The sequence below is a fragment of the Echiichthys vipera genome (assembly GCF_963691815.1).
Source record: "Echiichthys vipera genome assembly, chromosome: X".
Taxonomy (NCBI): Eukaryota; Metazoa; Chordata; class Actinopteri; order Perciformes; family Trachinidae; genus Echiichthys; species Echiichthys vipera.
In genome coordinates this window covers 47730994-47743810 of record NC_139825.1, presented here as the reverse complement: position 1 = coordinate 47743810, position 12817 = coordinate 47730994, and the positions used below count along the sequence as shown (strand labels likewise).

General features: G+C 46.7%; 1 protein-coding gene across 1 annotated transcript in view; it reads right to left on the bottom strand.

The window, feature by feature from the left end:
• Positions 1-12817, bottom strand: part of ripor3 (RIPOR family member 3) — a 68215-nt gene that overhangs the window by 29297 nt on the left and 26101 nt on the right. Inside the window, exon 2 of the mRNA XM_083938663.1 lies at positions 3323-3421. Within this exon, the coding sequence (XP_083794789.1) occupies positions 3323-3420 (98 nt within the window). The 5' untranslated portion in view covers position 3421. The remainder of the gene's footprint in view (positions 1-3322; positions 3422-12817) is intronic.

Sequence of the window (12817 nt, the reverse complement as noted above, 5' to 3'; positions counted from 1 at the left end):
TCTCTCTCTCTCTCTCTCTCTCTCTCTCTCTCTCTCTCTCTATCTCTCTCTCTCTCTCTATGTCACGCGTTCTTTATTCACTCCTTCGCACAAGTCTCCGGTGCGTTCACTGTCAGGGAGGATACAGGCTCATCGGAGGGTGACGGGGTTTCCCTTCCACGCAACGAGAGACGTTTTTAGCTTCAAGCACTTCCTGTTTTGTTGTTCCACAGACGGAGGCGGTCGTTTACGGTCATCATGACGCCAGAATCTGTCCAACTATAATGTCACTGAGCTGTTTATGCTCATTCATCATCATCGACAGTTGCGGCAGATTAAATGGAGGTTACAGACTTTAGGTTTGTTGTTAGGGCGCCCTCCCACTGTGCGTCTGTCCCGTGCCCCGTGCTTTAGGGTCCTTGTCCCCCCCTCCAGGCCCGTTTGTACTCACACTACCTGGGCCTCGGAGAATGCTTCTTGCTGCCTATACGTCATCACGCCGTAACACGTCACACGCATTGATGGCGTCATGGCGATGCGTGGCTTTGTTTCCAGATCTTTCCGTAGACCTCAGAGTTTTTGTGCGTCTTGTCGACTGTTTTTGAATCTTTTCATCGACCAAATCTGCAGTAAACACTCCACCTCCGCATCACACCAACGTGAACCTTTCGCCGCCATTGTTTTAAATGTCCGCGCATGGTCCCTCCTTCTTTTTTCTACGTCCCAACAGGCGCACAGGAAATGACCTCAGAACCGCCGTAGGCCTCGTGCTCGTACACGTGCGCACGCTCGTGCTCGTACATGTGCAAACGTGCTTTACTAAAGCCCACCTCTCCCAAACGGGCCGTGGACGGCCAGCTGGCCACAGTTATGCGCGGAGAGGTTGCACTCACACTGGTCAAACGCACTAGGCTTGACCCGAAAAACTGGTTTTGGCCCGGTGCGGAAGGACAGTGTGAGTGCGCCCTTAGAGCAACTCAGCTTATTTAATTCAAATGTTTATTGTTATTAGTGATGGGAACCAGATCTCGGCTCTGTTCCTGTCCGAGAGGCGTTCAAAAGAGCAGCACATCGTTCTCTTTTTAAGGGTTTTATCTGCAGATATCGATTAGGCGTTGTGCATGCACGTCTTCCTGTTGAAGTAGCTTATCACCTGTGGGACGCTGATCGCTGGTTTCCAGTTTTCCACCAGTTTCTGAACTCGCCTCGGTGCTTTTACCGGGCGATCGCCACCGAAGTGAACGTAGAATTCATCTACAAACTTCTAAGAATCTACAAGTCTCTCATCTCATCTCATCTTCAGCCTCTTATCCGGGGTCGGGTCGCGGGGGCAGCAGCTTTAGCAGGGGACCCCAAACTTCCCTTTCCCGGGCCACATTAACCAGCTCTAACTGGGGGATCCTGAGGCGTTCCCAGGCCAGTGTGGAGATCTAATCTCTCCACCTGGTCCTGGGTCTTCCCCGAGGCCTCCTCCCAGCTGGACGTGCCTGGAACACCTCCCTAGGGAGGCGCCCAGGGTTCATCCTTACTAGATGATCCTGAACCACCTCAACTGGCTCCTTTCAACGCAAAGGAGCAGCGGCTCTACTCCGAGTTCCTCACGGATGCTGAACTTCTCCCCCTCTCTCTAAGGGAGACTCCAGCCCCCCTCCTGAGGAAACACATTTCAGACGCTTGGACCTGGACCTGGTTCTTTGGGTCCTGACCCAGCTTTCATGACCACAGGTGAGGGTAGGAACCAGGACTGAGCGGTAGATCCAGAGCTTTGTCTTCCTCAGCTCTCTTTTCATCACAACGGTGCGGTAGAGCGACTGCAGCTCCGCCCCCGCTGCTCCGATTCTCCGGCCAAACTCACGCTCCATCGTCCCCTCACTCGTGAACAAGATCCCGAGGTACTTGAACTCCTTCACTTGGGGCAAGGACTCATTCCCTACCTGGAGTAACAATCCACCAATCCAATCTAAAAGTGAAGTTTCATATTTGCACATGAGCGTTTACACGTTAAATGAGTAAATGAAAGTGACCTTGATGAGAGAAAGCATCAAGAACATTTGGTCTGAGCGGCTCAGGTGGTGTTTTACATTAAAAATGTGAATTAAGAAGAATTCAACAGTTTATTTTGGAGCTGTTAAAGCATGTGCTTTTATTGTGAAGGACTGACGTTTGGTCCCAGACGATAAATAAAGCCGCTAACACCATATTTGGTTACATAGCTAAGAAGTTACACGTTTAATTATTATACCAAACTGGGCCGCGGGTTCAACTCCGACCTGCGACCCTTTGCTGCATGCCTCCCCCCTCTCTCTCTCACCCCATTTCCTGTCTATCCTACAAAATAAGGGCTTGAAAACTCCCCCAAAAAAACAATCTTTAAGAAAAAAGTCCCTGATTATAAGACTCAGGTGGTGGTTTACATTAAAAATGTGAATTAATTAGACCTTACGGTTTATTTTGGAGCTGTTAAAGCATGTGCTTTTATTTGAAGGACTGAAGTTTGGTCCTGGATGTTTGGACAACATTAACGAGCAGCTCCCGGTGTTTACGGGGAGGAGATCGGTGCTAATTCACCGTTGTTAGCGTCTTTTTAACCACTCTTGTTCACACAACGATGAATCAGGACGTTAAAACTATATTTGGTTACAAAGATGAGAAGTTACATGTAGAGTTATTATACGAAACTGGGCCGCGGGTTTCAACTCCGACCTGCGGCTCTTTGCTGCATGTCTCCCCCCTCTCTCTCACCCCATTTCCTGTCTATCCTACAAAATAAAGGCTTGAAAAATGCCAAAAAAAAACAATCTTTAAGAAAAAAGACCCTGATTATAAGACTAAAAAGTGAATTAAGAAGAATTTAACAGTTTATTTTGGAGCTGTTAAAGCATGTGCTTTTATTGTGAAGGACTGAAGCTTGGTCCTGGATGTTTGGACTACGCAAACGAGCAGCTCCCGGTGTTTACGGTGAGGAAATCGGTGCTAATTCAGCGGTGTTAGCGTCCTTTTGACCACTCTTGTTCACACAAAGATGAATCAGGACGTTGAAACGATATTTAATTACAAAGAGAAGGAGTTTTACTTTAATTTAACTCCATTAAATTAACTCTAAACATCACACTTTCATTTATATTTGTTGGTTAAACAGAAAGTTTGGTAGAATTTAGATAAAATCTGTCCGTCTGGAGACGCATGTTGGATAAAAGTGTTAATTCAAAGGTGTTTGGTGTGTTTGCAGCTGTGCATCCTGCAGCAGCTGCTACATAAATAACCAGTCAAAGACAAAAACCTCATTTGTTCTGAAGCAATTTAAGGTTGATCATTAATCCCCCGCATTCAGCGTGTCACTCACCTTCGTCGTCCATTCAGAGAGCTGAACCCGGTGAAGGAGCGGCTCCTGTGCACCAAACCTCCATCTGAGGGAGAGTCGAATCGCAGCTTCACCGACATCCTGAGAGAGAGAGAGAGAGAGAGAGAGAGAGAGTAATTACAGTGATTTCAGCTTTAATCACACATCTGTGGGACATTTGCAAGCTAAAATCTCCTTAAATCTCCTTAAATCTCCTTAAATATCCCCTAATTACCATAAAACTTCATGACTTTCACGAGACAAAGTGATTCAACTGCACCTATTTCTACGTACGTCGTCGTTTGTTTATGTGTTTTTACCCAAACAAGCGTCTTCAAATACAAAAAGGCTGCTTCAATATCTTGTTATTATAATATTATTAATCCTCCGGACCCTGTTCACGCAGTTACCTCTTTATTTACGAGGGTTAGAGTAGCTGCGTCAAAGTCTAAGTGCTCGTACACGTGCACACGCTCGTGCTCGTACATGTGCAGACGTGCTTTACTAAAGCCCACCTCTCCCAAACGGGCCGTGGACGGCAAGCGTGCCGCTCCTAGACGCAGTACGGTTGCACTCACACTGGTCAAAGGAACCAGACTTTACCCATGAAACCTGTTTGGGCACGGTACGGAGGCACAGTGTGCGTGCGCCCTAACAAACACTTGGTCAGCTGCAGTGTGAGAGTCCATGTTTTTAGTTCTGTCGTCTGTTTCCACGTCACCTCGACACGCAAACAAACACTTAAATCAAAAATCACTCTCAGACAAATTAAACAGGAAACATAGCAGCAACGTCTCTGGGTTACATTAAGAGAAGGAACATCCGACAACAGACACACAAACATGTGCACACACTGGTCCACAGATGGAGCGCAGTTATGTGTTTGGAGCCTGTGTATCCGCAGCTTCACCTTCTTGGTTTTGAGTGAAATACGCGCACACACACACACACACACACACACACACACACACACACACACACACACACAAAGATGGAGAAACCAGGAGTGATGCCTTTGAACCAAAGCTAAATTGTACTGTAGCACACACACACATGCACACGCGCACACACACACACACACACAAACACACGCACACGGACACACACACAGACACACACACACACACACACACACACACACACACACACACACACACACACGCACACACAAAGATGGAGAAACCAGGAGTGATGCCTCTGAACCAAAGCTAAATTGTACTGTAGCACACACACACACACACACACACACACACACACACACACACACGCACACACACACACACACACACACACACACACACACACACACACAATGGTCCATGTTGGAGCTTTAAAGCGGTCGAGGTCGTCCACCTTTGCAGATACAGGTTCCTCTCTCTCTCTTTGGTCGATGTTCAGTTTGTTGTGTTTTTAACAAACAGCTGCTTCAGTTCAAAACAGGAAACAGACGTTTTGTTTCACATGATTGAAAATTATAACAAAGGAGTCTCATGGATAATTATAATTATGACAAAGTGCTGGTTTGTAGTTGTGGCCGGCTTTAGTGTTGCTCGTCAATCTAAGCTAATTTTGTGAACTGTTGCAAAGTAATATTTCAACTTTCCTCCATTTCCTTTAGTTCCCTATTTCCATCGCTTATTACTTAACTGTTTTCTAATAGCCGACTTTTAAGTTAGCTAGCTATTATAGGGCGCCCTCCCACTGTGCGTCCGTGCCGTGCCCCGTGCTTTAGGGTCCTTGTCCCCCCCTCCAGGCCCGTTTGTACCCACACTACATGGGCCTCGGAGAATGCTTCTTGCTGCCTATACGTCATCACGCCGTAACACGTCACACGCATTGATGACGTCATGGCGATGCGTGGCTTTGTTTCCAGATCTTTCCGTAGACCTCGGAGTTTTTGTGCGTCTTGTCGACTGTTTTTGAATCTTTGCATCGACCAAATCTGCAGTAAACACTCCACCTCCGCATCACACCAACGTGAACCTTTCACCGCCATTGTTTTAAATGTCCGCGCATGGTCCCTCCTTCTTTTTTCTACGTCCCAACAGGCGCACAGGAAATGACCTCAGAACCGCCGTAGGCCTCGTGCTCGTACACGTGCGCACGCTCGTGCTCGTACATGTGCAAACGTGCTTTACAAAAGCCCACCTCTTTCAAGCGGGCCGTGGACGGCAAGCGTGCCGCAGCTAGGCACCGAGCGGTTGCACTCACACTGGTCAAACGCACTAGACTTTACCCGTGAAACGTGTTTGAGCAGGGTACGGAGGAACAGTGGGAGTGCGACCTTAACCATTTCTCCATTAACGTTACTGTAGCCAGTCAAGTTAAGCCAAATATTCTTCTTTTTAGCAAAGTACTTCAACGATTTCCGCATTCATTTTAGCTTATTTTAACCATTCACATTAACATTAATGATGAGAAACAGTAACAACAGTTAAGCTAACTTAAGTAATAAACTGTGGAAATATTGAGCTTAAAGTAACGGAGAAAGGTTACGTCTTCAACTTCTTCTTCGTGAAACACGATTCAGACACAATAATGATATTTAATCTATAAGAGAAGTTTCTTTTATCAATTAAGACAAGGTCAGCGATGAAGCGCGGGTCACGTAAATGATATTTACATACACAGGTACACATTAAAAATAGTGTCCGTGAGTAAACAAACCACTGTGATCGCAGTCTGGACGCCATCTGCTCGGTGTTTCATGTGGTTCCTGTGAACACTGAGACATCTACACGCCGTCAAAGCCTTTCCGTAAACATCGTTAACAAATGGATCATAGCTAATGCGGAAAAATAGGTGTTACAGACGCAGCCTGTTGATGAACGTGTGTTGCGACCAAGAATTACGCTGTACGCTGAAATAGAGTTGGTCTGTTTAAGCAGAAGCTATTCTTTGTTTTTCGTCATAGTTTGATTTTGTTAATATGCCAAATATAATCCTGATTAATGTCACTTAGTGGAGGTCAGAGTTCAGATGTGACACGTGCAGCCTTTATTTTTCATCTCATCTTCAGCCTCTTATCCGGGGTCGGGTCTCGGGCGCAGCAGCTCCAGCAGTGGACCCCAAACTTCCCTTTCCCGGGCCACATTAACCAGCTCTAACTGGGGGATCCTGAGGCGTTCCCAGGCCAGTGTGGAGATCTAATCTCTCCACCTGGTCCTGGGTCTTCCCCGAGGCCTCCTCCCAGCTGGACGTGCCTGGAACACCTCCCTAGGGAGGCGCCCAGGGTTCATCCTTACCAGATGATCCTGAACCACCTCAACTGGCTCCTTTCAACGCAAAGGAGCAGCGGCTCCGAGTTCCTCAGGGATGCTGAACTTCTCCCCCTCTCTCTAAGGGAGACTCCAGACCCCCTCCTGAGGAAACACATTTCACACGCTTGGACCTGGACCTGGTTCTTTGGGTCCTGACCCAGCTTTCATGACCACAGGTGAGGGTAGGAACCAGGACTGAGCGGTAGATCCAGAGCTTTGTCTTCCTCAGCTCTCTTTTCGTGGTGCTGTAGAGCGACTGCAGCATCGCCCCCGCTGCTCCGATTCGGCACTTTCACAGTATTTGTCACATTCACCTATTCCCACTGATGGCGGTGGACATCTACATCTAATCTAATCAGTCACACCACATTTACACACTCATGAGTAGCACGGGGAGCAATTCAGGGTTCAATGTCTTGCCCAAGGACGCTTCAACATGTGGGGAACATCGGGGGAGTTGGGGATCGAACCGCTGCACTATCGAATGGAGGACGACCCATTCTGACACTGATCCACAGCGGCTCAGTGTCAGGGTAGGAACCAGGACTGAGCGGCCTTTATTTTTGTTTTGTTTAATTTCTCCACATCACATTTTTCTTTCATTATACTTTCATCGCACACTTTTTTATACGGGTTAAATTCAACAACACTTAAAGCTAAACGATGAAAAAGTAGAGAAATGAAGGTAAGAGAGGAGGTGTAGAGATGTGATCGGTGCCAGTTCACTCATTAAAATAAAAATAAAGTAACTTTCTGATGTTTGATTCTGACCTGAAACGAGGTCACGCGCGAACACGTGCTGCCGGTGTAAGTAGCTCAGAGTAACCCAGTTCTGAGTCCTGACCCAGATTTTAATACACACTCCTGATGCCAGAACCAACAGAGTCACCAAGCAACCAGACACACACACACACACACGCACACACACACACACACACATGCACACACGCACGCACACACACACACACGCACACACACACACACACACACGCACACACACACATGCACACACACACACACACACACACATGCACACCCACACACACACACACACACACACACGCACACACACACACGCACACGCACACACACACACGCACACACACACACACACACACACACACACACACACACACGTACAACACACACAGGGATGGAGAAACCAGGAGTGATGCCTCTAAACCAAAGTTAAACTGTACTGTAGCACACATGCACACACACGCATACACACACACACACACACACACACACATGAAGCACATCCAACTATCAAACCACGACACAGACACACTTCCATCTGCACCTGTCTGCTCTGTTTCACCCTCAACATAACAACTCAACTAGTGTTTTTTTTGCACGTTTCACGGCTAAAGTCTGGTTCCTTTGACCAGTGTGAGTGCAACTGTACCACGTCTAGGAGCGGCACGCTTGCCGTCCACGGCCCGTTTGGGAGAGGTGGGCTTTAGTAAAGTGCGTTTGCACATGTACGAGCACGAGCGTGCACACGTGTACGAGCATGAGGCCTACGGCGGTTCTGAGGTCATTTCCTGTGCGCCTGTTGGGACGTAGAAAAAAGAAGGAGGGACCATGCGCGGACATTTAAAACAATGGCGGTGAAAGGTTCACGTTGGTGTGATGCGGAGGTGGAGTGTTTACTGCAGATTTGGTCGATGAAAAGATTCAAAAACAGTCGACAAGACGCACAAAAACTCCGAGGTCTACGGAAAGATCTGGAAACAAAGCCACGCATCGCCATGACGTCATCAATGCGTGTGACGTGTTACGGCGTGATGACGTATAGGCAGCAAGAAGCATTCTCCGAGGCCCAGGTAGTGTGAGTACAAACGGGCCTGGAGGGGGGGACAAGGACCCTAAAGCACGGGGCACGGGACGGAGGCAGTGGGAGGGCGCCCTTAAACCTCAGTGAGAGACATTACACATAAAGTTTCATAATCTTCTTAATTTAAATGAGTGAGTTTTGTTCTTTTAAATCCGTTTCTTGGATCCTCAGATATTAAAAAGTACGCTTCTCTCACTTCTTTTAGATAGTTCCTTGTTTATATTTTTATCTTTTTACATCCTGTTTCCATCCAAACTGGCCTTGAACCAGCGGATTTCCCAGAGGGTTAATTAACTGCTGGTTGGCCGGAGGTGCGCGGAGTCCGCAGACTGCAGCTGGAGTTTCACTGTGATTGAAAACGACTATAAAAACTGTAAAAACATGCTGTAATTACAACCCATCTTTCATGTTAATATACTTTATAATTAACCCAAACATGTTCGCCGTGTTATTAACTCATCGTGTAACAGAAGTAAAGGACGATAAAGGCCTTAATGTATTAAATGTATATATATATATAAGTAATGTACATGCAGCAGAGGGTCCAGATGGTAACACAACGTTTGTGAAAGTGTCATGAGACGTTGAACTGGTCAGGGTCGGTTTACTGTAGGTCAGGGGGTCAAACTCATGTTAGTTCATGGGCCACGTAACGTGTGCAAAACCACAGCTAAATAACAGATTAAATACCAACATAGGTCACATTTGTCCCTTTATTTTAGCTTAAAGACGTATCTCACTGTGAAGTACACTCTGAAATTACTCTAAAATCAAGCACAAAGACACATTATATAACATAAAGCAGCATATAAGATAAAAAATAATTAAAATAAATTAAAATAAAGATACATTGTATTACATAAAGTAGATGAAATCTACAAATAAATAATATCTGGGACGTGATCTGAATGTGACAGGATGGGGGCGCATTCCTCATGTGATGAAAAACCAGCGGGGGGATGTGTGTGTGTGTGTGTGTGTGTGTGTGTAGGGGTGTGTGTGTGTGGAGGTGTGTGTGTGTGTGTGTGTGTGTGTGTGAGGTGTCTGGAGGCAAGCTGGGGGGAGATCTGGTCTTAAAAAATTAGCCTTGACCTGCAAGTGATTTACTGGGGTCCCATGTGGTGAGGAGGTGGGAGGTTGGGGCCTGTGTGTGTGTGTGTGTGTGTGTGTGTGTGTGTGTGTGTGTGTGTGTGTGTGTGTGTGTGTGTGTGTGTGTGTCTTTGTGTGTGTGTGGGTGTGTGTGTCTGGCTACAGAGCTGTGACCATGCAGCAAACCCTCCAAGGGGCCTGTACATCGTCTGTTGCGGGAAGCACACACACACACACACACACACACACACACACACACACACACACACACACACACACACACACACACACACACACACACACACACACTCACACACACTCTGTCCATGTAGAAGTTGAACATAAGGACTTGATTTCTCGTCTGTCCTCCCTCTCAGGGAGCGGTCGGTGTACGTCCACCTCCACGGTCGCAGTGATCCGTCTCTTACCTCAGCGGCGCGCGGCGCAGCGAGGCCGGAGCCGTCAAACACACATGACGGATTCAAACCTCCTGGGAAATCAGAGTCTTCCTCAACGGGCCTCAACCATATGAGCAGTGGTGGAAACTGAGTGCGTTTAATCAAGAACTGTAGTTCTTGATTAAACGTGGACGTTACTTCAGTGTTTCCGTTTTCTGCTCCTCTACATTTCAGTTGAAGTCTGACACAGAAGGAGTTTCTAGAACGATCTCAAGTTTACGTCTTAAACTACCAACTAATGACTTATTTTTGTTGCATATACTTACTAACTTCCCCTGCTTTTAAAGGGACAGTTCAGATAGTTTGAAGTGTGGTTCAGCACAGTAAGGGTGCCCTCCCACTGTGCGTCCGTCCCGTGCCCCGTGCTTTAGGGTCCTTGTCCCCCCCTCCAGGCCCGTTTGTACTCACACTACCTGGGCCTCGGAGAATGCTTCTTGCTGCCTATACGTCATCACGCCGTAACACGTCACACGCATTGATGACGTCATGGCGATACGTGGCTTTGTTTCCAGATCTTTCCGTAGACCTCAGAGTTTTTGTGCGTCTTGTCGACTGTTTTTGAATCTTTTCATCGACCAAATCTGCAGTAAACACTCCACCTCCGCATCACACCAACGTGAACCTTTCACCGCCATTGTTTGAAATGTCCGCGCATGGTCCCTCCTTCTTTTTTCTACGTCCCAACAGGCGCACAGGAAATGACCTCAGAACCACCGTAGGCCTCGTGCTCGTACACGTGTGCACGCTCGTGCTCGTACACGTGCAAACGTGCTTTACTAAAGCCCACCTCTCTCAAACGGGCCGTGGACGGCAAGCGTGCCGCTCCTAGACGTGGTACGGTTGCACTCACACTGGTCAAAGGAACCAGACTTTAGCCGTGAAGGGTGCTTGGGTTGAAACGGATGGACAATGTGAGTGCGCCCTTACACAAGCCTCTGAAGTGAAGGTTTAACCCTCCTGTTGCCCTCAGATTTCACTAACACCATTTATTCTTGGGGTCAGTTTGACCGTTAAACACCTCTAAAATGATCCTAATCAATGTGTGACTCAAGTTAAGTCGGGTACTTTATGTTTTTATTTAACAAAATGAAAAATATCACTGATGTTAAACTGCATGGAGGGATTTCTGTCTGTGTGTTTTACAGTAAGTCTGTTATTTTAAGTGCTATTTTGTGTTATTTGTAACATCTGGAATGAAAGTAACGTCCGTTATCAAGGACAGCAGCATGAATTTGACCTCATATAACATTTGAATTGTGAAATAAACAATAATAATAATGATTAAATCATCCAGATTATCAAACTGACCCAAAGGAACACCGATGCCACAAGTACATGTACGATAAGAACAATAGAAATATATATAATCATGATAATTTTAGGTTTTTTATGAGTCGTCCCCATAAAATTAGGAAAAGTCATAAATATAAAGCAAAAAAACACAAAAAGACGTCGTTATTTAGAGATTTTAAACATTAAATGGGGTCAAATTGACCCTTAGGAGAACAGGAGGGTTAACACGTAATAATATGCACAAAGATTATGAGAGTGATTACTGCAAAGCCGTCACATGAACTCACATAGATGCTCGACATCTGATAGTTTAACTGCTCTAAAGTAAATTCTCTTTAATCCTGAAGACGATAGAAAGACAAAGCATCGTTATGTGACATAGATACGAGCTGCAGAAACATGCGGGACACAGCTTCATCTCTCTTATACGCAGTGAAACATCATCTCCTCATTAGTGGAAACGTGTTTTTCGTTAGCGTATTTTCTTCCTCTTGTTTGTGGTTTGTCTCTTTCAGTGTTTATGTCTTTGTCTCTCCCCCATCCCTCCCTTCTCTCTCTCTCTCTCTCTCTCTCTCTCTCTCTCTCTCTCTCTCTGTGATCATTAGAAGAAGGCTTTAAATTACTCTGAATGCCCTTCAGGGACTTTGCGTAATTTCCAAGTAAACAAAATCCGCGAAACATCTTTTATCATATTAAGAGCAGCAGAGGAGATCTCTCCGTACGGAGCCGTAAATCTTTGCATCAAAGAGTTTTTTCATGTGAAACTTTAAATTAAATCAATTAAATTAAAGCTTTTCTTCACATTTAAGTTTGTTTTTACGTCCACGTCTGATCAGCCGTGGCTCCGAGCCAGCTGGACCATGATTGGCTCATTTCCGAGGGGGTCAGAGGTCACAGATGACTCAAGTCTCCCCGGGGTAGAGAACTATGCTGCTCACACACACACACACACACACACACACACACACACACACACACACACACACACACACACACACTCGTTTCCAAACACAGCGTCGCCTCACAACCTTCCTAAAATAGCAGCTGTAGCTGTAATGCACATGTTTTGTATTAAGGACTGTCCACACCAAGAACTCATCTCATCTTCAGCCTCTTATCCGGGGTCGGGTCTCGGGGGCAGCAGCTTTAGCAGGGGACCCCAAACTTCCCTTTCCCGGGCCACATTAACCAGCTCTAACTGGAGGATCCTGAGGCGTTCCCAGGCCAGTGTGGAGATCTAATCTCTCCACCTGGTCCTGGGTCTTCCCCGAGGCCTCCTCCCAGCTGGACGTGCCTGGAACACCTCCCTAGGGAGGCGCCCAGGGTTCATCCTTACCAGATGATCCTGAACCACCTCAACTGGCTCCTTTCAACGCAAAGGAGCAGCGGCTCTACTCCGAGTTCCTCACGGATGCTGAACTTCTCCCCCTCCCTCTAAGGGAGACTCCAGACCCCCTCCTGAGAAAACACATTTCAGACGCTTGTACCTGGACCTGGTTCTTTGGGTCCTGACCCAGCTTTCATGACCACAGGTGAGGGTAGGAACCAGGACTGAGGG